The sequence below is a fragment of the Mauremys reevesii genome, linkage group 26 (assembly GCF_016161935.1).
Source record: "Mauremys reevesii isolate NIE-2019 linkage group 26, ASM1616193v1, whole genome shotgun sequence".
Lineage (NCBI taxonomy): Eukaryota > Metazoa > Chordata > Testudines > Geoemydidae > Mauremys > Mauremys reevesii.
Window position 1 is genome coordinate 2,616,162 of NC_052648.1, and position 26,950 is coordinate 2,643,111.

At 59.4% G+C, this 26,950-nt stretch overlaps 1 protein-coding gene across 2 annotated transcripts in view; it reads left to right on the plus strand.

Annotated features, from left to right (window-relative positions):
• NCAN (neurocan) overlaps positions 1 to 25,955 on the plus strand; it is a 38,443-nt gene extending 12,488 nt beyond the window's left edge. Inside the window, exons 8-14 of one of the 2 annotated variants that reach the window (XM_039516074.1) lie at positions 5,918 to 6,034; positions 13,608 to 13,721; positions 15,274 to 15,432; positions 18,610 to 18,692; positions 19,670 to 19,814; positions 22,312 to 22,494; positions 23,294 to 25,955. In XM_039516074.1, coding sequence (XP_039372008.1) covers positions 5,918 to 6,034; positions 13,608 to 13,721; positions 15,274 to 15,432; positions 18,610 to 18,692; positions 19,670 to 19,814; positions 22,312 to 22,494; positions 23,294 to 23,433 — 941 coding nt within the window. In that variant the 3' untranslated portion in view covers positions 23,434 to 25,955. The remainder of the gene's footprint in view (positions 1 to 5,917; positions 6,035 to 13,607; positions 13,722 to 15,273; positions 15,433 to 18,609; positions 18,693 to 19,669; positions 19,815 to 22,311; positions 22,495 to 23,293) is intronic. The other variant, XM_039516073.1, reaches the window with a different exon arrangement.
• Positions 25,956 to 26,950: the final 995 nt, after the last annotated feature.

Below are 26,950 nucleotides of genomic sequence, written 5' to 3' on the forward strand. Positions count from 1 at the left end.
GATCCTCCAAGGGGGAAACACAGCGGAGTCCTTGTGCGCAGCTCAGCGAGCAAGTCTGCCCGGCTGCTAAAAACCAGGGGGCCTTCAGAGAGAGAGAGAGAGAGAGAGAGAGAACAATAGAGAAAACAGAGTCGATAGACCCACTAGGCTCTAGGGATGGAGAGATAGTTACTAGGATTTTAGGCGATAGATAGGTAGATAGAAGACAGATAAAGGGGGTGTAGCGGGATAGATAGGTTAGGATTTCAGGAGAGAAAGACTAGACTCTGGGAATGGCGACAGATAAACAGCCCAACAGCTAGACACTAGGATATCGAGAGATTGATTCAATGTTAAGGCCAGGGATCAGGGATCCTAATTTTATTAGCACCAATTTCCTCGGTGCTGAGTTTTATACAGAGCTCTCCATCCAACCACGAGGGGGCTGCAGGCATAGCCTGGATTTCTCGACGTGCTCTGTGCTGTTAGAGCGAGCCGGGAACCCATGCTTTTAAATATTTAATATTTGCAGTTGCTAATAATAATAGCTAGAGAGGCAGCTCCTGGCAGGGAATATTTAGCATCCAAAGACTTTTAGTATCTGGGAGAAAGACAACAAATATATTTAAAGTTTGGAGCCACCGAGAGGCGGGAAAGTCAACACGGTTAATATTCAGCAGTCTGAGGCTCCTGCACTGCCGGGAAAGGAGCGTGCTGGTGAAATATGCGTCAGCGCTGGGAGCTGGAGCTGCTGCTGGGCCCAGCCCCTGCAAACAGCTCCCTGATGAGCAAATGTGCTGTGGCACCTCACCCCTCCGCCCTGGCACGCCCGGCAGGAACCTGACACGATCGTATTGTTTCTGGGGCAATACAGACTCTGTCCTGTGGCCGTGCTAATGCTGGGGGGCAGGGGGAGCAGTCAGCTTCCCCCAGCGGGGAGGGAGGTCAGACAGACTCATACCTGGAGCGATTCCCCAGCCCTCCCCGCATCCCCATTGCCAGCTCCCCACTGCCCCAGCTCCTGACCTGACCCAGGTGGGTTTCTTTCCCCAGCGCTGACTATGGGTGGGGGCTGCAGCTTGGTTCTTGCTAGGCCTGGATGAACTGGCCTCTTAGTTACAAGAAGAGCCAGCCAGAAATTTTCCATTGGAAAATGCTGATTCCATGAAATTGAAATGTTTTGCGGAAACGTAACAATTTCATCTAAATTTTCAACGGAAACTTTTTGTTTCCATTTTATCCTTCAGACTTCGATGTCAATATGCTGCACCGTGCGAGCCTATAATGTCATTAATGAACAGTCCAAACAATACGTTCAAAACCAAATATTTTTTAAATGTTTCATTTCATGAAAAATTCCCAGATTTTGACTTTTTTTGGTCATGTTTTGGGGCAAAACCAGATTATGATCTGGTAGAATTTCCCCCGGGACAGGAGTTCCCCATGTCACGGCTCTGAGTATAACACTCAGTGTCCCTCCTTGCCTGCCTCTGGAGTGAGCCAGGCAGGCCCCATCCCCAAACTGCCCCCCACCAGCACACACATACCCTGTGCAGACCCACCCCCCTGGCCTCTGTCCCTTGCTCCCCCATCCTGGCGGCAGCTCCCTGGCCAAGCCAGCCCAGACGGCAGAGACATCCCTGCGTGGAAGCTGGTCATGCTGCAGGGTTGCTGGGTGGCTCAGCCAGGGGACAGGTAGCCCTGGCTACGGTCCAGTCCCAGAGTAACCTCCTCACCTTATCCGGGCTGGGTCTCCCACAGTAGTGCGGGCCGCAGGGAGCACCTCACCCTGGGTGGAGCCACCTGGTGCATGTCTCTAAACCCTGATAGAGAAGCCCCAGGCATGCCCCCTCCCTCTGAGGGTTGCTCTGCTCAGCCCTGTAGGGTGTTTTTGGTGAATGGCACATGGAGCCCGGCCCCAGAGCGCTGCCTTTCATAGGTCTGGAATTTACCCACCCATCAGCCTTGTGCTGCAGCCTCAGTATTCTCCACACTGGCCTTAGCGGTGTCAAGATCCAGGGGACCCCCCACTACCCACAAATCCGAGCTGCCCACAGAACAGCACCTAGGAAAGGGGGGCTGTGCTCTCCTGCATACTGATGGGCAGGCCCGGGCCCCCCTGCATCCCTGCTAATAGGTCCCAGCGAGCCCAGGGCAAGATGTGAGATGGTTTTAATAAGGTGCACTTGGGGCTTTGCTTTTGAACACATCTTCCTGGTAAAGCCCTTACAGCTCCGAGGAGAAGCGGCTTGGAGAGGACGGGGTTTCACGGAGCCAAGACACTGCTCAGCTTGGAGAGAGATGTTGATTCTTTCTTTCTCTCCTATGGTTACCCCCTGTCACTGGGTCTGGGTGGATTTATAACAAGAGACACAAGCACTCAAAGCGGAGCTGTTCTTTCCTATTCCTGCCCCTGGCTCCAGCATGCCCACTCACCCTCCATCACCACCCAGGGTGCAGCGCGCCTTCACCCACGCACTCAGTGCCCGCTTTACTGGCTGCTCTCCAGCAGTGTCTCTGCTCCATTCCCATCGCCGGCGGGGATGGCGCATCCCCTGCCGCGTTGTGGGAGCTGGCGGCATTGATGCTTGCCAAGCAAACAAACATCCGCGGGGCTCCTGGATTCTTTTTCTTGCCTCCCACACATCTGCCCGCCCTGGCTGGCTAGGGGCACTGCGACTGCCCCATTGCTGGGGTTTGCTCCATCAGCGCTGGCCCCAGCTCTCCCCAGGCCCAGCTACCACCGGGCACTGCTCTCCTCTCTTACCCATTCTGCTTTCTGGCTGGGTTGGGGAGGCGGAGAAGGGGAAGCCCAGCACCCACAGGCAACCCTACAATAACAAATCAGTGTACACAGCCCAGCACCCCCAGGCAGCCCTGCACTAACAAACTCAGGGGTGCAGTCCGGCAGCCATGCAGAGCCAGGTATGCTGGGCAGCAGAAGGGTAGGAAACGAGGCTGCTATGCCATTAACCTGGAGGTTCACGAGCACCTGGTGACACTTGCTGTTCGGTCCCCGGGTCCTAATTAAGCCTTTCCCCAGGGCGGTGGGGTCAGTGCTGGGGCCGCAGCAATCAGCGCTGGAGAGCCGGCTGAGCCCAGCCGCGGCCTGGCAGGCATCACGCACTGGATGCAAACGACCCCAATGGCTGGAAGGGAGACCGAAGGGCCTCGCCCCCGTACGTGGCTCCCTGAGCTCAGACTGAGAAGTCGGCTGCAGGAGGGCAAAGGCTCTGACGGAAAAGCCCGGGGGGAATTTGGTGGCCGTCCAGTTGAGGCCTCTTTGCCCCTGCTCATTGTGCCGCCCCACTCGGGCACCGAGCCCTCCACACGATCCCGTCAGCCCCCACGAACTGCCAAGCTTTCCGTGCGGCTCCCGTGCAGGGGAGATCCCGCCTCTGCCAGCTCTCGGCTGCGACGGAAGTAATCCCTGCTGTGCCCTGCACAATCAGCTGGGGCCTTGAGGTCAGCCTGTGCGGCTCCAGCTGTTCCCAGGACTGGCTGTGAACTCCTTCCATCCCTGGTCAGGCCCTGCTCCTGCGCTGGACGCGGTGCCCCATGGAGCCGCTGTTAATCAGTTTGAAAAATAAGATGGCTGCAGACGTAGCTCCCAGGAGACACACTCAGAGGTTAGGGGGCATCATTAGTCTCTGCATTAAACCCCTTCGGGGTAACCTGCTGGCATCTAAATCAAATCACTTTCTTCCAGCTTGGGGAGAGAAAGATGAGAATCTAACAAAGCGATTAGATAGATAGATTAGCTTAGATAGAGGGGGTGTACGAGGATACATAGATAGAGAGGGTGTATGGGAATAAATAGATCAATAGATAGATCAAGGGAGGGGTGGATGAGGATAGACAGATCGAGGGAAGGGGTGGATGGGGATAGATAGCTCGAGGGGGGTGGTTGGGGATAGATAGCTCGAGGGAAGGAGTGGATGGATGGGGGTAGATTGAGGGAAGGGGTGGATGGGGATAGATAGATTAGATAGAGGGAGTGTACGAGGACAGATAGAGGGGGCGTATGGGAATAGATAGATGTGTATTGGGATGGATAGATCGATGGGTGTTATATCGTGGCAATGAGTTGCATAGGTTACTGAGGAATGTGTAAGGGAGTGTTTCCTCATACTGGTTTTAAATTTGCCACCTCTCGTTTGAATTGATACAGAACTAGGTACCATGGATGGAAGGAAGGAGGGGGAGAGAGAGAGATTCTGTTTTTGCAGTGCTGCGCCTTTAATATTCCTGTAGGAAGAATGTGCCTGTTTTACAAGAATTCGTGATTACCCATGCTGAGCTCTTGCGGAAATCTGGCCCCATTTCTCGGTGCTGTGTACTTGAAAACCCAGCCTTTAGCAGGGGGCTCTGGAGGCAGCAGTGGGAAGCAGGGAACAGGGATGGACTCCAAGGTACAACCCCACTCTGGGGACCCTGAGCACATGCTTGGGTTGCTAGCCCCTGTGGCAGCATCTTCCCTGCTGTTGTTACCCGCACCGGTGGATTAAAGCTAGTGGGGGGATTCCTACCCATGCTACCAACACACGGTCCTTTGTACCCGGCAGGTCCGAGCCAGCGTAGCCTATGGCCCCAGCCATAGCACACAGCATGGCAAAGCTGCTTGGAGGAGCCATCTTCTGCCGTTCAGCTCATCCAGTCACTCTCCCTCCGCCAGGGGCTTTCACAGTGCGCATTGCAAAGCTCCTGCTGGAGGGGGCTCAGCTGTTAGTTTGCCTGGTGTGTCCTCTCTGCTCATTAAGTGCTTCTGTGTAGATAAATGGAGCGAGATTCCTCCACTTCAGCCGGCAGAGAAGTCCGCTCGCCTATCTTGGACTTTGCAGGGCTGCTGGCGTTCGGCAGCACTCCTCATTGCCATGTGAGGGCTGCCTGCTGCTTCCCCCAGAGACTGTTTAAAGTCAGTCAGAACTAATTATAAAAAGAAAGAATTAGATTCCGACTCAAGCCAGCTGGCAGGCGTCTGAGCTGCAAATCTTCTGCATATTTTAACGCTGCATTTGGGTGCCGGGCATGCATGGTGGGTCCCACACGCGGGCCCAGAATGAAAGCGGGAGAAAAATCCCAGCTTGCAGAGATCAAGAGCGCAGACCCTGTCACGGCTTAACAGCTGGGCATGTACCAGGACCAGAAGGAGAGAGGGGTGCAGAGCTGGGCTTTCATTCGGGGAGTGGAGCGGGTGGGCCTGGGGCGAGCAGATGGCCACGTGCGAGCACGTTACCAGTGTGTGCACGTGTCTGTCTCCTGGAGTTCGCTCAGGGCCCCATTCCCACGGAAGCCCTGCTGCAGGGGCAGAGCCGCGTGGGGTTCAAACGCTGAACCAGGCTGGATGAACTGGGGCCTGACTTCCACTCCTGAAGCAGGGAGGAGGGCAGTGGCAAGGAATTGTGGGAAGGCACTGGAGGACTAGCAGCACTGAGATGGCTCAGGCCTGTGTCCACACTGCAGAGCAGTGACAACAGCCACTCCAGTGTGAGCAGCACTTGGGTGTAGGCGGCCCCGTCGGCCGGCCGGCTTAGTGCAAAGCACCCCCGTGCTTGAGCCAGAGGTGTGGCTGGGACTCGGGTTAGGGGCGGCGCTCGCAAGGGAGCCAGAGATAAGTGCAGTGCAGACAAGCCCTGGGTCTCGCTCTGCAGGGGGCTGCCACAGGGCGACCCCCCCCCCAGTTGGTATCGGGGGGGTGGGGGAAGGAAGCGCTAGCACGCATGGCTGCGGCAGAGCTGCAGGGAGGCTGCCCAGCAAACCCTGCTCGAGAGGAGCCCGCACAGATTACTGGCGATGGCCCATGTGTGAAGTGATCTCCGTGGGTCCCGGGGGCCTGAGAGAATCTGGGGGGGCAGGGGGAGCCTGAGCAGTGGCCTCAGCGCCCATCTCCCAAGGGGCTCTGCCCTGTGCCCATGCACCTGTGCCTTGTGTCTTGCAGCTCAGGCCGACCCCTGCGAGACTAACCCCTGCCTGCACGGCGGGACCTGCCAGTCCAACGGAACCGTCTACAGCTGCAGCTGCGACCAGGGCTTCACCGGGGAGAACTGCGAAATAGGTGAGTGGCCTCTGCCCCGCAGCCACAGCCCTGCCCTGCAGAGACAGGAGGGGCTGAGAACAGCCACCCGGCCAACTGGGGCAGGGGTTTGGGCACTGAGTCGCCAGTTCAAATCCAGCCAAGGGCAGGCGTGGCACGTGATGGCCGTTGCCTGGTGTCTGCGGCGGTGCCAGGCTGGGGACGGGAGTGCAGGGGCCCGTGGGCACTGATTGACTCCTGGCTGGCAGATGCAGCAAGGATGGAGTGAGCCACGGAGGCTGAGCCCTCCCCTGGGAAAAGCGGGGTGCAAAGCTGACTCTGCTCCTACCGCTGCTCTGGGGGGGATCTCAGACTCCAGCCAGGTGGGCCCCTCTTGCCAGCCTTACAAACACTATGAAAAACCCCACACAGAGGGGTTAATGGGCAGCGAAACCCCCAGCTCCGCAGCCAGGGGAAATGCTGCTGGCTATGCGGACGCCTGCTAATCCCTTCGTCAATGAGAGGGAGCCCCAGGCCCGGTCCTTTAAAGCACCTTTTATTTCATGCTCCTTGGTTTCGCAGCCCCACCCCTCGATTCCCTGCACGCACACGCCTGGCCAGGCCCCAGTGCCTCTCTGCTGAGCATTGGTGGTGGCTGCACTGCTCAGGCAGCCGGCGCCTGCGGGCAGAGGCTGGTAAATATCATGTTACAGGCTCAGCTGGCCCCCACTGCCCTTCGTTCGCAGCCAGGCCGGTTCCCACCATGCGACTGCAGCTTGGCTCTGCTAGCTGGCTGCAGGGCCGCCCGCCCCGCCCACCTTCTCCCCAGCCACGCTGCTCAAGAGAGACCCCGGGATGCCAGCTCCCCACCCGCTGTCAGAGGCCAGGGGAGCTGTAGGAGGCAGATCGTCTCAGCCTGCGTTACCGCCCCGGCTACACGAAGGATCTGTCTGCACTGCAGTCACCGGGTGGGATCGCAGGCCGTGTAGACATCCCCGAGCTGGCTTGAATCTAACAGGCTCAGGTGCTGGAGCAGCGAAGCGTGGGCTGCAGCACAGACTAGCCACCCGTGTCATAACCCAGTGTTCCCGGCAGGCCTGTGCTGCGCCGGGACCCGAGGTGTCTAGATTAAAGCTGGCGCGGGTACATTTACAGCAGCCGCAGTCACACCCCAGGACTGGCGTGCAGACGTGCCCTGCGGCCCCTTTAGGGCACTCTGGCAGCATAAACGGGTTCTCTGAGCATCCCCCCAGCACAGGGGGCCTCTCCAGCTGATGTGGAGCTGGCTTAAAGGCCCTGCACCCACCCTGCTGCTAGCCCCGCTCCCAGGTGGGGAGATGGGGGTTGTGGCTGGAGCTCACTGCACTATGTCTGTTCTTTACTTTCCAGCACCCATAGGGGGCAGTAGGGAGAGGACTATAAGTTCGAGCCACCCTGAAGCGGCTCTAATTTACACTGGGAGCTGGCCAAGGCCGTGCATGGACCCACCTTACAGAGTGCACACAGGTTGCGGGAGGCTCCTTCCCATCTCCAAGTGCAGAGACAGGGGGGATCTGAGAGCGGAGCCCAGCAAAACCAGCCGGGTGCATTTCACTCCCTGGTTCGCCTCCCGTAGCGGGAGGCGGCTGTGGTTGAGTTTCACCGTCCCAGAGGAACATTAGCTCCCGTATTTCTATAAAATCGCTCTGAGGGATGGAGGAAGCTATCCCAGGAATGTTTCTGCCCCAGGAGAAAAGTAAAACCCCTGGCTAATAACCAAGGCTAATCCAGGGCCGGGTGTCTCCGGAAAGGCCAGTCCACCCTAGATTTGTTCCTGGCATCAGCGTTCCTTTCCGGGTGGTGCTAGGAGGCCCAGACCAGGTGCCAGGCCCGCAGAGCCAGGGGACACACGAAGCAGGCAGTCCCTGTCCCGGATAGCTCCCAGGCTGGGCCGCAGGCAGGCTGGAAGCAGCTTGAAGGCGTTCCATGCTCCCTGCCCTGTTTTGTGTCCGTCCCTTGTGTGCCGAGCCCTGATACCAGGATGTAGGGGCTACAGGCTGCTCGTCAGAAACCTCTCCGATCCAGTGGACCCCCCCAGCTAGCCCATCTGCTGGATAATGACCCTTGGGTGTGTTGCTGGCGACCCCACTGGGAGCTGACTCCCGCTGCCTTGGCGCGAGGAGCTGGCCCCATTCCCCCACGAGGGGGCGGGGAGCGTGAATGGTTGGCGAGGACGATCTCGCCCCCCTACATCATGCTGCACCTGTGCCATGATGAAGCACCGCGGGCTCCAGGCTATTATCTCAGCGCTGAGGCCGCCACACTCGCTGATTTCAAATTGGTGCGGAAGCTGGCGAGGGAACAGCACCTCGCTGATTCCTCTTTAAACCTCTTCTCCTCCCCACCCACCCCCCAATCTCCTTGTGCTTCCCCCCTGGCAGCACTCATGGGGGGTGCAGTGGGGTACGGGGGACCCCCAAACTCCACCGGGGGGGCCCTAGGGAAGGGAAGATCTTGTTTTCCAAGCGTGTTCATTTCCCCGCTGCTGCAGCTGTTTCTCTCACAGTACGAGCTAGAGGCCCTGTTGTGCAGGGTGCTGCACGAACCCGTAGTGAGAGACGGCCCCGGCCAGGCAGAGGGAGGATCCTTATTGCCCAGCGAGGGAACTGAGGCGCTGAGAGACGGGGTGATGTGGCCCAGTGGAGTCTGTGGCAGAGGCAGCTCTCCTGGGTCCCCACCCAGTGCCTTTCCCCAAGGTCAGGGGCTGCTGGAGGAGACAGCGGCTCCTGACCACGCAGAAGAGCTTCCATGGGAGCCCATTGCATCTCCCACAAAGGACTGGGCCCTGCCCATCTGCCGTGCTTTGCAGGTCAGCCCAGGGCCCGGGGCAGCCGGCACTGGAATATCAGGTTTAAAACCAGAGAGGCTGAGATACCCGGGGGGAGAAAAAACCTTTCCAGAGCCGGGTGATAACGTTTAAGCAGCATCGATTTCCCTGTTACAGCTCAGTAAATGGTAACGAACCGCTCGGCGCCTTCCCAGATGGGATCGGTGCCTCCTGCTCAGGGACAGGCTCGGGCCTGACTGCGCACACGCCAGCTGGCTGTTGGGGGGGGCTCACCAGGCCCCCACTGCTGTGGCAGCTGAGCACCGGGCACACTGCGGCGGATTTCTCCTCACCTGCCCTGGAAGGCAGGACAGGGCGATTAGCTCATTTACAGGTGGGGGGCTGATGTCCAGAGAGGCTAAGGAACTTGCCCAAGGACACATGGTGAGTTCGTAGCAGGGTGCGGCACTGAACCCAGCTCTCTTGAGATAAAGCCCTAACCTCCGGACCATCCTTCCACTGAGTTCCAACTGGGGAAGAGGGTCGTGGCATCCGCCTTATGCCCCGGCTCCAGCTCCACCAGTGACCAAGCGCCTGATCTGAAGCCAACGGGAGCCTTTCCATGAGCTCCGGTGGGTTAGGATCAGGCCCCTGGAGCCTGCATGATGGGAGGGGGGTTGGAGCAGACAGGTATCCACATCCCGCCGGAGAATTGCCCCAGAATGGCAGGGGAGCGTGTCCAGGAAGCGGGGCTGGAAATCTCGACAGCACGGGCCGTCTCCGACACTTCCTGCAGCACTAGCTGCCGAGAGGTCTAGCGATCCCACCAGGGAGCCCCAGCCCAGCCCTGGTCCACACAGACGTCTGCCCCTTTGGGTGCTCTCCCAGAGTCTCCCATCACTAGTCCCGCCCGGGTGCCCCCTGGCCAGCTGCCCGCACCGCCCAGCCCTCGGCACCAGCGCTGGGACAGCTGCCAGACCAGAAAGCGGCAGCCCGATAATTCATTAACCATAGCTAAATCAGCTCCAATTAGCGCTAGTGAGCAGGGCAGCCGGGGCTGAGCGGCCTCCGCTGCGATGGCAGGTGCACTCTGTCCTTGTCAGGGAGAATCCGATACCCCATTAGTGAAGCCATCAGCCTGGTGGCACGTGGCACGCTCAGCCCTGGGCCCTTGGGGCTAAGCAGCCGCCTCACCCCACTTCTAGGATCCCTTGGGGCAGCTGCCTGGGGAGGGATCAGCCTGCCCCACCCCACTGCAAGGGGGAAGTCTCTGTTCTCATCATGCTCTGGGCCAAAAGGAGCTCCCTCCAGCGGGGTGTCCCCATCGGCAGACACTCGGGGCGGGTGGGGTGCTGGGGCCCAGCGGGGCCTACAGCAATGGGAGAGGCCTCTTAGGGCTGCAGGTCCATACCAAGGTGCATGGGAGCTGTGTGGGAGCCACGGGGCATTGTGAGCAGGGGGCAGGCCTGGCTGGCCGGGCGTTGTGGATCTGGACCGTGGCACATGGGCAGAGAAGGGGGCAGGCCTGGCTGGCCGGGCGTTGTGGGTCTGGACCCTGGCACATGGGCAGAGCAGGGTGCAGGCCTGGCTGGCCGGGCGTTGTGGATCTGGACCGTGGCACATGGGCAGAGCAGAGGGGCAGGCCGGGCATTGTGGGTCTGGACCGTGGCACATGGGCAGAGCAGGGGGCAGGCTTGGCTGGCTGAGCGTTGTGGGTCTGGACCCTGGCACATGAGCAGAGCAGGGGGCAGGCCTGGCTGGCCGAGCGTTGTGGGTCTGGACCCTGGCACATGGGCAGAGCAGAGGGGCAGGCCGGGCATTGTGGGTCTGGACCGTGGCACCTGGGCAGAGCAGGGTGCAGGCCTGGCTGGCCGAGCGTTGTGGGTCTGGACCCTGGCACATGGGCAGAGCAGGGGGGCAGGCCGGGCATTGTGGGTCTGGACCGTGGCACATGGGCAGAGCAGGGTGCAGGCCTGGCTGGCCGAGCGTTGTGGGTCTGGCCCGTGGCACATGGGCAGAGCAGGGGGGCAGGCCGGGCGTTGTGGGGCTGGACCGTGGCACATGGGCAGAGCAGGGTGCAGGCCTGGCTGGCCGAGCGTTGTGGGTCTGGACCCTGGCACATGGGCAGAGCAGGGGGGCAGGCCGAGCATTGTGGGGCTGGACCGTGGCACATGGGCAGAGCAGGGTGCAGGCCTGGCTGGCCGGGCGTTGTGGGTCTGGACCATGGCACATGGGCAGAGCAGGTCTGGATTGAGGGCCATCAGCAGCGAGCCGTGCACTGTTTGCTGCTTGTCTTTCACTTCCATCTGCACTCGCCCTCGCCCAGAACTGCCAGTTGCTGAGGAGATGGTGCCCAGCAGCCTTTGCTCTCGCCGAGAGGGGACCGCAGAGCGCTGTGGGGGGTGCCGGGGCGCTGGGGTCACCCAGGGATTCTGCTTCTTCCTGGGCTGCTGCCTTTGCCTTCTCTGGCGCTCACTCCTATCCCAAACCCTCTCCCACCCCCCCATGCCCAAGTGACCAATTGCAAAAATACAGCAGTGGGGAGGGATAGGACCAGGGGTAATCACAGCCTGGGGCCCGCCCCCAAAGTCCCTCCCTTGTGTCTGTGACTTGGCCGCTGAGCTGGCCCCAGTTGATATTAACGCGGGGTAGCAGTGGGGCGCAGGCCCCAGCCGCCGAGCGGCTCCCCGGAGACCCAGCCACTCTCGCCCATTGGCCCAGCCAATATCCTCTGGGTTTAATCTCTTACTTAGGATGCAGACAGCTGTGCCGTTTCCCTGCCCGAAAGAGCCAGCGTCAGCTCAGTCCCCTCACTCATTTCACCAGCCCCGGCCCTGGCTCCCAGTTGTCTGTTTATCGCCATCTCTAGATCATAGTGGATTTATCTCTCCAGCCATCCATCTCCAGCCCTAGATCCTGGTCTGTCTCTCTCTCTCTCTCCATGGTTTCTCTAAGGTGCCCGTCACCGTGGCGTCCAACCACCACTGGCAGCACCAGCTCCTCAGCGCCGTCGGGAGATGGCTGCCCTCATTTGTTGGAACGGTGTTGTGACGCCCTAAATCGCTAAACTGAGGCCCTGGCGTATCCCGTCTGTGGGCAGCTGGAGGCTGCGACGGGCTGAGAACCAAGCTCCCCACCCCCACGCCTCATAGCCTGGCGGCACGTATGACCCGTGAGCTGCCTCAGCTGGCATCCAGCTGGGCACCTTGGGGTTCCTTGCCCAGCTGCAGAGGAGGGATCTGCTGGTCCCTGGCTCAGAGGGATTCTCTCGCCCGGGTGCGTGGCTGGCTGGGTCTTGCCCACATGCTCAGGGTCTATCCGGTCGCCAGGTGTGGAGTCAGGCAGGACTTTTCCCCAGGTCAGACGGGCAGGGAGCTGGGTGGGAGCTTCCGCCTTCCTCTGCAGCGTGGGGTGCAGGTCATCTGGGTGTGTCTCACTTAACCATTTCCCTGCCATTGCGGGGAACGTGGGTGCTGGTTCACCTGGGTCCCTCCTCTTCTCTGCCTGTGGCACATCAGAGCCTCGGCTCCTACAGGCTGTGACACTTTGGTCTCTTGTCAGTTGTTGGGGTTAGTGTGTGGGGAGGCAGGCTGGGGGAGGCAGCCTGCAACGTACAGCAGGTCCCTTTAAATTCTGTGTCTGTCTATGACTACGGGCCCCCCAGATCCTTGTTTAAAGGGGCGTAGTCTCCATAAAGCAGACCCAACAGAGAGCCTCCCCCAGCATAACCCTGCTCCCCCCACGGCAAGCTAGGAGCAGATCTGCAGCTGACCAGGCCGTGCTTTCTCCGGGGTGGCCAGGGCGCTGGGGGGCTAGTAGTGGGGGGGGTTGATTGGTTGGTTTGTTCCTAAAGCCCCTGATACCGATGTATCAGGAAGCGTCTCCAGCAGCAGCCAGAGCCACATCCTCCCCAGTCTTGCTGCAGGTGTCATCCGGCATGCCAGGCTTCCTTGGCAGCTGCTCTGGGGCGCCGTGGCCCTGCCCTCCATCCATCCATCCCCCAGCCCCTCGGTCCCAAAGCAGGATGGGCTATCGCAGGGCTGGCTCGGGCGAGTGGGAGAGGGGAATACCTGCTCCCCAGCTGGCACTTGTTCAGGGAGAGCCATGTCCAAGTGACAGACTCAGCGGCATGGGCACCATCTGCAGGCATCCGCCTGGGCCGCGGGCAGGGGGGAGAACTGACGGTGGCCCCAGGAGCGTGTGTGTCCCTGGGGGGGAATGGGCTGGAGAGCAGGAGGTCTCTGAGGCCAAGGGGAGGCCATTGCTGGGGGGATCCCAAAGGAAGCGAGTACCCCAGGGACAGTGACCCCAGCCGATGGGGCACGACTGGTCTTTCCCAGCTCTGGTTTCCACGATGGGGGAGGGAGCGGCGGGAAACCCCCACCCAGAGAAATAAAGGAGGGCTGGGGCCAAGCCCCAGGGGCACAGGGCCTGATCCTTGGGGGCCGCAGCACCAGGTGCTGTCAGCAGGACAGGCCGGCAGAGGCTGTGCTCCATAGGATACCCTGCCTCATTAGAGCTCGTTAAAGCCCTTGTGTCAAGCTGCATCCCAGCTGCCAGCACATACCCGCCGTGGGGCAGCCCTGGGCGCCCCCAGAATCAGTTCATCACCCAGGCAGCTCCCCCAGCGAGAGCCACGGCTTTCACGCCCACGCCGTCAGCCTCAGCGTGTCAGGCAGAGCAGGCATGTGTGTGTATGTGTGTGTGCGTGTGTGTGTGTGCATCCCCAACGCACAAACACTGCCGGGGGGGGGAGGACGAGGACGTATCGCCGCTGGGCCCTGAGCCGCCGTGTCTCTCTCGTGGCAGATATTGACGATTGCCTATCCAGCCCGTGTCAGAACGGAGGCACCTGCATCGACGAGATAAACTCCTTCGTCTGCCTCTGCCTGCCCAGCTATGGGGACAGCCTGTGTGAGAAAGGTGAGAGCCGAGGCGTCCCGTGGCCCGGCCTGCAGTGGGATCCTGGGAACCGTGGCCCCTTTAACAACACTAGACTGGATGGAGTTAAATCAGAGCCAGCCCCAGGGAGGCAGTTCCACAGCAGCTCTGGATCCGGGATCAGGATCTGAGGGTTTGCTTTGGGGCCAGCCCAAGCGGGGCTCTCTGGGGGCTGGGAACCTGGGACCTGTTTGTAGATTGGCCTCACAACCGTGAAGTTTGGAGATGGGAGGAGGGGACCCAGAATCTTGACGCTCAGGTTCCATAGTGATGCATGCAGGATAGAAAGACAGACAGACAGATGGACAGCCTGATAGCCTAGGGTCTAGGCGGGGAGAGTGAGCCAGAGAGTGATCAGGATTTTGGGAATTGGACGGGGGTGTTGGGAATGAACGCACGGACAGACAGACCAGGATCTAGGAGGTGGATAGATAAGAATCTAGCGATGGACACAGACAGACGGAAGCACTTGACCGAGCAGCCGTGTGAAACTCTCTTTCAAGCGGAGCCTTGCAGCCCGACCCGAACTCAACAGGCTGCGGGTACGAGTGTCGTCTCTGATAACCCTTCCTGGCGAGGGGCCGCGCGGCTCCTCCCAGGCGCTTCCCCTTCGCTGCACCCCTCGCTCCGCAGCATTCCCAGCACGGCACGAGAGGGTCGGGTCTCAGCCCTGCCATTCCACGGGCAGCAGGCAGCCAGGGACGGGTCGCCGATGGGGAGCAGGGAGTCCCCACCAGGCCGAGGCGTTGGTGCTGACACGGGTTCAGGGGAGGTGTTGGGTCAATTCTGAAAATGTCTCGATGCCCTTGGGTCAGGTTCAGCTCGGCTGCGCTCGGCTCGGGGCCAGGCTGGACTTTAAAATTAGGCCTGAGCAGACCTCTAGCTTCAAGTGAATTTCCGGGTGATTTGAGGTTCGTCCCAAACTGTTGGTCCATGTCCGATTCAGAGCTTGCGCTTCCCCAGCATCAGCCCTGCCAGCCCCAGACCAGAACTGAGGAAAGAAACCTCCCTGCAGCGACATCCCACCTGGCACCAGCCCCACGGCCCCGCCTCGTCTCAGGCGCTGTCATCCTGCCGGCCAGAGACAAGGACGCTTTTAATAAGCTCCTGTGAGCAGAGCCCCCGCTCTGAGGCCAGGGAACAAGCCGTCTGCTCCGCTCTGGGAGTGGGCCTGGTGTGGCACGCTGCAGACCATTGAGCAGCAATGGGAAACGGGGCTCTGGCGGCCTTCCCAGCACACTTGCTCTGCGCTCTGGGGAAAATCCACCCGCCTCTGCCGAGCGTTTATCAGACCTGGGCTCTGCTGGCAACTTCCATGCAGTGAGAGCCGGTGCTGTGCTGATGCCGGGGCTTCAGGTCACGGCTCATTTCCCCTGTTAGAGAGGGAGAAATCGAGTCACGGGGTGGGCCAGGGACTGGCCCAGAGCCACCCAGCCACCCAGGGCTGGGCATAGAACCCCAGTGCTCTGACCGTCGATGCTGGGGTGCCGACGGCATTTGCTAACCTCTTCCATTTTTCCCCGCTTGCCGGCAGACACGGAGGGATGCGATCATGGCTGGCACAAGTTCCAGGGCCACTGCTACCGCTACTTTGCGCACCGGCGCTCCTGGGAGGACGCGGAGCGGGACTGCCGCCGGCGCGCCGGCCACCTGGCCAGCATCCACTCGCCAGAGGAGCACGGCTTCATTAACAGTAGGGCGGGTGCTTCCCTTCTCCTGTAGCTTGACATGGGCCGGGAGGGTGGCGGGGCAGAGCTAGCAGGGGTCGGTTAGAGGGTGGTGTCCCAGTGTGGATGCGGTTACACTGGTATAAACCCCGTCCCCCCCGGATAGCTGTGTTCACGCTGAGGAGGGTTGCGCTGCTTTCATCAGATTGCTGTAGGGAAATATACAGGATCCTCTCCCAGGCGAGTTAGAGCAGCACAACTCTGCAGTGGGGCCGTGTGCTGAGGGATGCAGTGCTTAGCATTGCAGAAAGCCTCCAAGGCGGGCGCCAGGCCCTCTAATCCCCACGCTGCTGGGAGCACAAGCCTCGTGAGTGGTATTCAGAGGGCGCTGGTTCGCAGGGAATCAGAAACCGCGCCTGGTGCAGTGTGGCCATTGGAATTTTGAGGAAATGGTTCTTGTCATGCGTGGAAACCTCAAACTGATTCCCAAGGCCAAAAGGGACCAGTCTGACCAGTCTAGTCTGGACTGGGACTTAGGAGACCTAGATTCACCTCCTGGCTCTGCCACTGCCCTGCTGGGTGACCTTGGGCAAATCACGTGGCCACTCTGTCTGTCAAATGGGGATAAGGATCCTGCCCTCTTTGTAAAGCACACTGGGATCTGCTGCTGAAAGCGCTGCAGACGAGCGGGGTTTTGTGATGACCAAGCCTGGCCTCCTGCAAGCACAGGCCAGAGAATCTCACTCTTCCATGAGCTGAAGAACATGTGGCTGAAACGCCCACTCTTGATGTGATGGAGAATTTACCACCTCCCCTGCGGAGCTGTTCCCATGGTTAATCATCCTTGCTGGTACAATGTGCCTCTGATCTCAAGTCTGACTTCAGCTCCCAGCCCTTGCATCATGTCCTGCTTTTGTCTGTGAAATGGAAGCACTCCCTTCTCTCAGGAGCTTCTCCCTTTTGAATGGGGAATACTCTGAAATGCACATTTTCCTGCCCACCGGGGGTGGGTTGCACAGCCAGATGCAGGGGGAGGGGGGAGCGCTGGAACTAGGGGTGCTGGGGGCACAGCAGCACCCCTGGCTTGAAGTGGTTTCCATCGTATACAGGGTTTGCAGTTTTGTTCAGTGACTCGCACACACACACACTGTTCCAATGGCACTGGTTATATGATGTCAGAATATGGCAGTCGCTCTGGTGCACCTACAGTCCTTGCTGCCATGGAGTGAAATAATGGACAGAACAAGGCAGGTGATGTAAAAATGGGGAGAAAAAATAGAAATTCTGAAGCAAAACGTTTGTTTGGAAACAAAATTTGGGAATTTTTCTGACACAAAACCTTGCCAGCGGGACGCCTCGGGGGAGATTTCCGACCCGCTCGGGTTTGTTCTGATTCTCCAAGTGCTGAAATCTCCATGTTGGGACCCGCTTTGGCTGGGAGAGGCCTTTCTCTGCCGGGCCAAGAGCCAGAGCGGTGCTGTGGGGGCCTGCCCGGCTCGGGGGCTCGTCATGGAAACGGAGCATCCCGCCTGTTGCTGAGGGGACCGGGGGGAAGTGGCATGGGGCAGCACGGCCAGGATTTGTTGCTGTCTAATGGGTGGCTTAGGGCTCTGTGTGCAGTGAGTTTGCTGGGCCTCAGGGCACACACACCATAAAGCCTTCATCCCCACTGGCACCAGCTGTGCCACCTCAGGGCCCTGCTACCCCCTAGAGTCCGGCACATGAGCACGGGGCTGCCCCATTGCCTGTGCCTGCAGCTAAACAGGAGATTTCGTTCTCCAATGCTCCAATCCAGCCTCATGCACAAACCCTTTGGGCTTGGCCAAGCTCCTGTTGCCTCTTCCTCCGCTCAGCCCCTCCCCTGCACACACGCCTGCCGCAGGTCTCAGCAGGCCCCAGCTCTCTTCCCGCCCTGAGCTGAGCTGGTGCCCATCCCAGTGCACCTGCCGGCTGAGAGCCCAGGTTCACAAGCCATCCGCGAGCCGTCCCTGCGCCGCTTCGCAGGCAGGGGCGTCTGTTCAATGCCTCTGATTTACTCGGGCCATTTACCCCGCTCAGTGGAGCGGTGCTGCAGAGGGGACCGGCCACGCTGGGAAAGGAAGGTTGGCCTCTTCATTTTTTCTTTTTTGCTCAGTCTCTGCTCTGCTGTGCAGTAGGGAAAGGCCTGCCCTGCCCTGTGCCCTTCCTGCTGCGAGGAATTGGCTGGTCTCATGTCCTGCTAGGTGCTGAGCTGAGCACCGGCGCCAGGGGGAAATCAGGGCACTCAGCCCCTCCTATGAGCCCTCAGTTTCTTGCAGGATTGGCCCCACTATGAACAGATGACCCTGAATAACAAAACCAGTTCCAAGTCGCTCTCTCGGGTCTTGTACAGCCCCATCGCTGGGGGAGGTGAAGGGCTCCATAGTTTCTGAGCACCAACAGTGCAGGTCAGTTCTCTGTCCGCTGATTCTTCCTCAGCCCAACACAACCTGCCCATGGGCAGCACCCCGGCTCCAGCAGCCACTGCAAAGGAGCCAATGGGAGGGTCGGAGTTGTTGTGGGGAGGGATGACAAAGAGGGAGCCAGGACCCCGGGGCTCTATTCCCAGCCCTGGCACTGATGTCTCAATTAGTGCCAGCAGCGCTGGTGTTTCCTGGGCCGTGGGACCTGGGCTGAGGCCCACCAAAACTCAGGACTCCTGGGTTTTATCCCAAGCTCTGGTGTTAGACCTGAGAGCTGGAGGTCAGGACTCCTGGGTTCTATTCCCAGCTCTATCACTGGACTCATTGGGCCAATCACAGCCCTGCTCTGTGCCTCAGTTTCCCCATCTGTAAAATGACACTTACACAATCTTTGAAAGTGCATTGAGGTCTATGGATGAAAACCCACAGGTCTATCCAGCAGAAGTGCCCCAGGTAGACTCTGGGTGCAGTTGGTAACTTAATAGGTAAATATCACCCATCACGGAAATGCAGCCATCACTGGGGTGGAGCATGACACACTAACTGTCTAGTATTACCCAGCTTAGCACAGGAAGAGCAGCAGAGCTTGGTGCCAGGTTCTAGTGCCCTGGAACGTACCATCCCGTGTGATCCCTGCCAAGAACAGTGATCAGCTCTAGCAAATGCTTTCCTGGTTGTGTTGCACAGCTGCTCCCTATGCAATGACTTGGGCTCCAGTCCCTCCGAGACAGTCACGTGTGTCTCTTGTGTGACTCTCCCCAGGCTTTGGGCACGAGAACACCTGGATCGGGCTCAATGACCGGATTGTGGAGCAGGATTTCCAGTGGACGGATAACACGGGCCTGGTGAGTTTGCAGCACCTCTGGCAGGGAGCACCTTGGCTCAGGGACCCTTCGCTGCCCCAGGCCCCAGCATGGCATTGTCCTGTTCGATCCGGTCCTGGCCCAAGGGGTCGGGTTATAAAATGCCCGTTGGCCACTTGGGCCCTGCTTGGGAAGGTGCACATGCCCGCTGTAAAGGGGACTGGTGAGGTGGGGGGAGAGCGTGCAAGGCAGTGCATGCCTGGAATCACGGGGGAGTGAGTGTGAATGTGTGCGCGTCTGAGGAATATGGAAGAGAAAGAGAGAGGGGACTGGGAGGTCTCAGAGTGTGTGGCGGGGTTCAGTGTGCATGAGTGTGCACACGTGTGCCAATGCGTGCAAGCATGAGTGTGCACATGAATGTGTGTGTGTGTGCAGGGATGTGTATGTGCCACTGTGTAAGCATGGGTATGCACACGGGTGTGGGAGTGCATGAGTGTGTGATAACCTGTGATTGTGTGTGTGTGTGTGTGTGTGTGTGTGTGTAAGACAGCGTGTGTGACCGCGGGCCTGGCCTCTCCTCCCCATGCAGTCACAGAGCAGCATCCCACCCCCAGAGACCCCGCTCTGGCCCAGCCAGGCGAGCTGCTGCCTCTGGCTCACACGGGCATCGCCTTGAGTTTGGGCAGGGAGGATACAACCCAGCCGAACCACGGGGGGAGGGCGGGGCGAACAGCCCGGAGCAGCGGGGTGCCTAAGACTCAGCTCAGCAGGGCACCACGTGGTGAGTCTGGCCAGCAGCTGGCTCAGTCCCCTTCTGATTTCTGGGAGACCCCCTGGAATAAACAGGGGTACCATCACTAGTGTAAATGGAGGGGGGCACAGCCAGAGCCCGGGGCAGCCTCTGTCCTGCTCCAAGGGACTCTGGCTGCTGCTGCCACTTTGCCCTGCAGAGAGCGGTGCAGAGGGTCCCTGCAGGGCTGGGGGCGGGGGGCTATGATTGCCACCGTCTTTCCCACCAGCAATATGAGAACTGGCGGGAGAACCAGCCCGACAACTTCTTCGCGGGCGGCGAGGACTGCGTGGTGCTGGTGTCCCACGAGATCGGCAAGTGGAACGACGTCCCCTGCAACTACAACCTGCCGTACATCTGCAAGAAAGGCACAGGTAACCCCGCCACAGCCCCTCCCGCAGGGCCCCCCCGAGCCCCCTCCTCCCCCACCCCCAGACTCCCCCAGCTGCTGCTGGCTGGGAGCAGGAGGAGGCAGCTCCTCCTGGCAGGTGACCAGGGTCAGCCTCTGATTGGCTGAATGGGAAAGAGGGGTGGGGCCAATGGAACTATAAATTGGCTTGGTTTGTACCTGGTGAGCCAGTGGGAGCTGGAGGTGGCCGGTGGCAGGGCAGAGCAGAGCAGAGCAGAGCAGAGCAGAGCAGAGCAGGGCAGGGCAGGGCAGGGCAGGGCAGGGCAGGGCAGGGCAGGGCAGGGCAGGGCAGGAGGGGACCCTGGCTTCAAAAGTCAGCAGCTCGGGGCGAGAACAATGAGAAGTCCCTCCTCTCCTCCCCCCACTGAGAACAATGCAGAATGAAATTAACCCCTGTAGCATTGCCTGTGGACAAGTCTGCAGCAAGCAAGCAGCTGAGCCAAGGGAGCTCCACCCTGCTGGCCTAGCGAGCTCCAGCAGTGGCCCTCGGCTGCGCTTGCTTCAGGGCACAGTCCGACTCCGGGCAGAGATGGGCCCTGTTGAAACAGAGGGGTGACTTCCAGGCACCCTGACCCCGCAGCAGGGCAGAGCAGGCAGGGAGCCAGAGAGGTCAGTGCTGCAGGTGGGGCAGCCCAGGGAGGCTAGCTGGGGAGGTCAGCTTAGAAGTGGAGTGCTTTTCCAGCTCTCACTGTTCACTGCGAAACTCGCGATACTTAGTGGTTTTCTTCAAGCCCCAGCTCCTGGAGGCATGTGAGAATCTTCGCTTTCTTTTCTTTTCTAATGTGACCTGTTAGCCCTCTCAGCTGCAGAGAAGAGCAGGAAAATAGGGCTCCAAACGCCTCAGATCTCAGGAGGCAAATGAAAAAGAACCTGATTTTTAAGCCAACCTCCTGATCTGGGGGACGGGTCATGAATTTTGAGGGCCTGTCAGTGCCAGCCCCGCTGCATTCAATCTAAGCCCCCTCAGAGGAGAGTTGCTGGTTGCCAGCCAGACCCATTTTATGGCTGTAAATCCATCGCTTCATTACCCACCCCCCCAATAGAGATTTCTGCAGGGGCTCATGCTGCCTCTCAGTGGAAGGTGGCAAATCAGATGCAGGCTAGACTGCAAAGAAAGCACCCAAGTCACAGGCGACTTTCCCCTTGTGCCGCCCTTTGCGCCCCTCGACAAAGAAAATCCAAAGAACCTCGCTTAATCTCGGCTTTTTTACTGCTTTATTCTTCCCCCTCTGCTTTAATTTGCTTAATAGGCCACCATTCAAACTATTAAGTTCTCATTCCTTATCTTGAACGTTATATTAACCTCCAGCTGTTCACGCCAAGCCAGAGAAAGACGCTCCAAAATCCCAGCCTCCGTATGTAATGATATATTTGTCCCGATAAGGCCATTAATTAAATATGTAAATCCTCCGCAACACCTTGGCGCAAATCTGTCAAAGGAGCCCTCTCCCTAGATTGGATTTATACAGCAGCCGCCGGCAGCTTCCCGGAGCGTTCTGTATTACATACGCCGTGCGGTGGAACTGCAGGGCAGAGCGGGAGACAACGGACGTATTTCATAGGGAGCCTGATAGACTGGAGAAAGCGTGAAGGCTCTGAACAGGCGTTTAAGGACAGGACAGGGTGGCTGGGGAGGTGTGCCCAGGTTCGACTCCATCTTCCTGCGGGAGGCACGATACTGGACCACATGGCTGCTGTAGGGGGGCAGGGCCTGGGTTATTCTGCCAGCTGTTCAGGGCCCAGTGCTCAGGGCCCTGTGCTGGGTTCTGTTCCCTGCCCCGCCCCGGCTCCATGGGTGAGTCACTTAGCACTGGATTTGTCAAGGTACTGAAACCAATGGGAGTTAGGCACCTAGTGGGGTTTTCAGAATAATCGATCTGCGTCGTTAGGCACTTAAATACCTTGAAATGGTCCGGCTCTAGGCCTTTCTGGGCCTCGGTTCCCCATCTGTACAATGGGAATAATAGCCCAGCCCTGCCCCGGGAGGTGCTGTGAGCACTGCATTGTGAGGGGCTCAGATACTGCACAGAAAATAGGGTTTGTCCCACTGACTGGCAGCCTCTGAAACCCCTGCACTCCTAGCCCTGGGCTCCCCACACACAGCTCTGCTAATGCCCCGCGGTCCCAAACCCAGCCCCACCGCTTGCTAAGTCCAGCCTCCATCAGCAGTGGAGCTGAGGAACCTGCAAAGTGCAGTGAGATGGGTCTGGCTGACCCTCCCCAAACTCCATGGACTCGGGCGGCTGGGGGGGAGAGGCAGCTCCCCAGCTGAGTCCAAAAGCTGGTTGTTTGCAGACCGGTGCAGGGCCTCTGGTGTCCGCACTTTGCCCAGTCAAGGGCTGCCCGGTATCCTGCCAGCAGCCCACAGGCCACGACCTCTATGCATCCAACAGAGGGCACTGTCCGCAGCCCCTCTGCCCCGGCTCTCTTGTAACCGCGCCTGCGGCTTGCCCCCTGTGCAGTGCTGTGCGGGCCACCCCCGGCCGTGGAGAACGCCTTCCCCGTCGGCAAGCAGAAGGAGAAGTACAGTATCCACTCGACCGTCCGGTACCAGTGCGAGGGTGGCTTCACCCAGAGGCACGTCCCCACCATCAAGTGCCACAGCAACGGGAAGTGGGACAGACCAAAACTCCTCTGCACAAAACGTTAGTGCCGGCTCCCCATCCCTTCCCATGGGGGCTGGGGGGGGGCACTTCTCGATAGACAAACCCACCATTACTCTGGGCGCTGGAGGTAGCCGTGCTGGGGAGTCCCGAGCGCAGGGCTGCTCCCTCCGGCTCAGTGCCGAGCCAGCGCCCCCTCACATGTGAAACACCGAGCCCCTTCCCTGGAGGGAGGAGGCATTTAGTCCCAATGTCCTGGCTAGATCCCAGGGACGTCTCTCCATGTTTACGCTGCCCTGCGCTCTCAAATGGAGAATGCTGAGCAGCTGCTGCGTTCCACCCTAGAAGTGGCTGCACCGGAGGTAGCCCTCAGGCCTTGTCTTCACTGCCCATTAGGGCGCGTTCCTCCACTCCAATGAGCGTGACCGCACTGCGCACCAGCGCTGGAGCTGCGCAGAGGGGTCGGGTTAGCAGCTGCTGGGCTGCATCCGCAGCATTCGAAGGGCCGCGCACACGCCTGGGGCAGCTCACTCCAGTTTAAAGCGCCACTTAACCTGGACTAAAGCTGTGTGCGTGTGTGGCTGGGAGCCGAGGTGGGGCCACACTGGTGCTCTACCTCCAGCTAATGCTGCAGTGAAGACGAGCCTTCGTCTGCTGGCCAAAGATGCCACCTCACCTGTCGCAGTGCAGCGCCCCTCAGCCCCACCCTGCAGCACCTCCATGGGAGGGGTGGGGGTTTCGCCAGCCCTGGTCTAGGATTCGTCTCCTTCGGGGGTAGGGGGCGTTTGTGGCTTAACCTTGCGGTAACGCGCCTCCTCCTTCTCCTCCTTGCCTCCGTTAGCCAGAAGGTCCCACAGAACCCGGCGCCACCACCGCCGCCACCACAGCCACCCGCGCCACCACCACAACTCCCGCAAGGAGCGGAGAAAACACAGGAAGCAGCTCCAGTTGGACTGGATGGAGGAAGGGAACTACTTCTAGAGGCTGGTGACGAGCAAGCACGAGTCCCCTCCCCTCCCCCCGCCCCGGGATGAGCCGGGCACGTGTGTGTGATGGGACAGGGCAACTTTTACTGACACCCCCCCCCCGGCCCCCTTTTCTAAACCTCTTTGCTTTCATTCCTTAGGGTGCCCCATCGCCTGTGTGCCTGGGGGGGTACATGTGTGTGCGTTTGTCTCCCTCTGTGCGTCCACACGGCCTTGACCCTGCTGGTGCTCAGTCCCTCCAGGAGCCACTCAGCACCATGCAGGGTCCAGTCGTTGGGCTCCACCCGTCCCGGCTCCCATGAGCGCAGAGGCCAGGCCAGGCTCCCAGGACGGGTCCATACTGTCCTAGCACGTCCGTGCAGGGCCTGATCCTCAGCTAGTGTCAACTGAGGCCACTGTCCACTTCCCACCGGTGGGGGGACAGGGGCCTCTGGCCCGGTTTGGTACGTCTACACGGCAAAACAACCCCGCGGCAGCGAGTCTCAGAGCCCGGCCTCTGAGACTTACTGTGGGGGGTTGTTGTGGGAACGTAGATGTACCCACTGACTCCAGTGGAGCCTGGTGGATTCACTCCAGCTGGGATCTGGCCCGTGTTCCCAGGGAGGCAGGACAGACAGTTCCCCTCCCCATCTCTGGCTCCTCTTCTGGGCAAGACCCCAGTGTGAGTCCTCATCCCCAATCCCACTGGCCTTCTGCAGGGAGACTCCAGCTTTTTAATAAACAATCCCCCTTCCTTTTTGTCCCCACCCAAGTAGGAGGTCCCTATAGTCCCCTCCCTGCCAGGCCCCCTCTTCCGCTCCTCCCCCAGTGGCATCTGTGTTCCATTCTCTTCCTTTCGGATCCAGTGGTTTCCTGCCTGGCTAGAAGTGCAGAAGCCCAGAGCAGGACGCAGGCTCACACTCACAGCACTGAAGGTTTCTCAGTATTCAAAAATGACCGTCCTTACTCAAACCAAGGGCTGTTCCCATAGGAGCCCAGTGGCTGACAATCCTTTTCCAGCTTCGGTCCCCCCGACAGACCGGGAGAGCAAAGCGGTCCCAGCCGCCGGCAGGTTACAACGCAGAGAGCAGCTCAGAATCCTTTCCCTTCCATCTGCCTTCGTTTCATTTGTTATCTCCCTTTCCCCGGGGCGAGAGGCAACGGGTAGAAAACGCACCGTAGGAAAGACAAGGGGGAGCAGGCGGCCCTTGATATCCAGTATTGCTCTGGGGTTGGGACGCTTCTCCATAGAAAACAAATGGAACCCGTCCAGGGCAGGGTCTGTTCTCGCCTTTCCGTCCCTTCCCCATTGGGCAGCAGCAGGCCCAGTTACACTTTCTTTCTGTGCTGACGGTTCTGCCTGGCTCCAGCCTCCGCCCCAGGACAGACGTACCAGGGATCCAGGGTCTGCTTTTCGTTTTCTTTGCCATTTTAAAGCACTGATCTTACAGACATGTGACATGAGCAATCCCCTGGGGCCAGGCCCTCAGCGGAGCTACGCCAGTTTATACCAGCTGCAGAGCTGGTCCGTTGACTCCAGTGGAGCTGGGCTAATTTACAGCAACTGGAGCTCTGGCCCCATTGACTTCAGTGGGGCTGCTTGTGTGAGTAACGTTACCCCAGTGCGTAAGGGCTACATTCTGCCACCGTCACTGGAGCTGCCTGGCTGATTTCAATGGGCCTTGAGCAAAAGGGAATTGCCCACGGGGCGAAATTCAGCTGTGGACAGGGGTCGGCACAAGGACTATGCACCAATCCAAACGGAGAGTCTCCCATTTTGGATGGCAGCACCTGGAGCCCCCAACTGAGATTGGGCCCCATTGTGCCGGGTGCTGCACAGCAGAGCTGGCCCAGCTCCACACAGCTCACAGCCTGAACAGACACAGGGCAGAAGGAGAAGCAGAGGCCCTGAGGGGGGAAGTGACTCCCCCGAGGCAGAGACAGGACTAGAACCCGCCCTCCCCAGGCCTGTCCACTAGACCCCGCTGCCTCTGCCTGACATCCAAACGAGCGGGACTGATTCGCACCAAGGGAGGGTGGGTCTGTGCCGGAGCTGGAGGTGTTATTCCAACTCGCCTGGCTGCACCCGCTCGCACCAGTGCCTAGAAATGGAAGTGTAGCCCTGCGTGTGTCACCTAGCGCCTCAGCCGGGCCGTCCCGCTGCTAGCACTGCCCAGGCTCGTTGCAAATGACACCTTCAGCTCCAGAGCAGTCGTAGCCTTGTGCCGGGCCTTTCGCACGGGGAGGGGGCTGAATTTCCCCCAAGGTTGACAGAACCGGTCCCAATGCCTTTGCAGGATCGTGGCCCTCGCGGTTTGTTTTGGGGTTGGGGGTTTTTTTCTGTTTGTCGTCATTTACTCGGGTTGATTTGGTGTGTGCGTGTGTGCGGGTGCGTGTGACACCGCAGCCAGCTGCTTTCCAGTCTCTGCTGTTTGCGATGTGAGCGCAGTGTCCTGTAGTCCCAGCCCCCGTGGCAGTGCTGACACGCTGCGTTTCTGTATTGCTGGACATTTTAATAAATTTTTTTAACAGTTAATAAGCCCCTGCAATCTGCTTTGCCTTTTATTATTATTGTTATTATTTCTTGCCTTCCATTTCCTTTCCCAGACGCAGTGACACAGCTGAGACTCCTGGCTCCTGCGCTCGGCTAATGTAATGCTGTGGGGGCATCTTTCTGCAGCTAATTCCAAACTTCGCTGCTGCCGGATTGCTACCGCACATAATTATATTCTGTCATTCTTCTCCTGTCTTCCTATTTCCATTTAAATGAGCCTTAACAAAAATGGGATTTTTTTTTTTTTGGCTGTTCCAGCCTAAAACTCCAAAGATTTGAAATGTCTCAAGGAGCTGGAGAGAGGGCAAGATCTAGGCATGACCTATTTCAGGCTAAAAGTGAATTGACACCTGCGGCCGCCCTTCTTTGGTGCAAGGGAAAGGTCCCACTAGCTACAAGTGCCTTGCGGGAACTGGGAGAGAAGCCGCCCCATGTCCCCGGGGCAGATACTATGTTGGACAGCTGTAAGCAGCCCCCCACCCCAAGCCTCAGTGCAGGGGGCACGTCTGGAGGCGGGACGGGGCCATGCCAGACTAGTCTCTGTGAGAGCAGACCTTGGCCTCTGACAGCCCAGAAATGGGAGGGGGCCGGGGGGGCTCAAAGCACCTTCTGTGCTCTGCCTCCAGGGGGCGCAGCACAGCCTCTCTCCCCACAGGTGTTTGCATGTAGAAGCAGGTGGGTTCTGGGCTCTATGGGCATCAGCCGGGGAGATTCCTTGCCCCCCACCATCCCAGCCGAAATGGGAGGGGCCGAAGATGGCCACCACCTGGCTCTGGGCTAAGAATGATCCGGGTCCCAGCAGGGCCAGGAAGGGGGGCCGGAGGAAGGGGCAGGCGATGGAACCAGGTGGCCAGAGGGGGAGCTGGAGGTTGGATTTCAACTATACGGTTCATCCAGTGTGATCAGAAAGCCACTGGCGATGGTCAAGTGCCGGGGCCCTTCGGCAGATCAGTGTCCCACCGACGGGCCTGTATGGAGC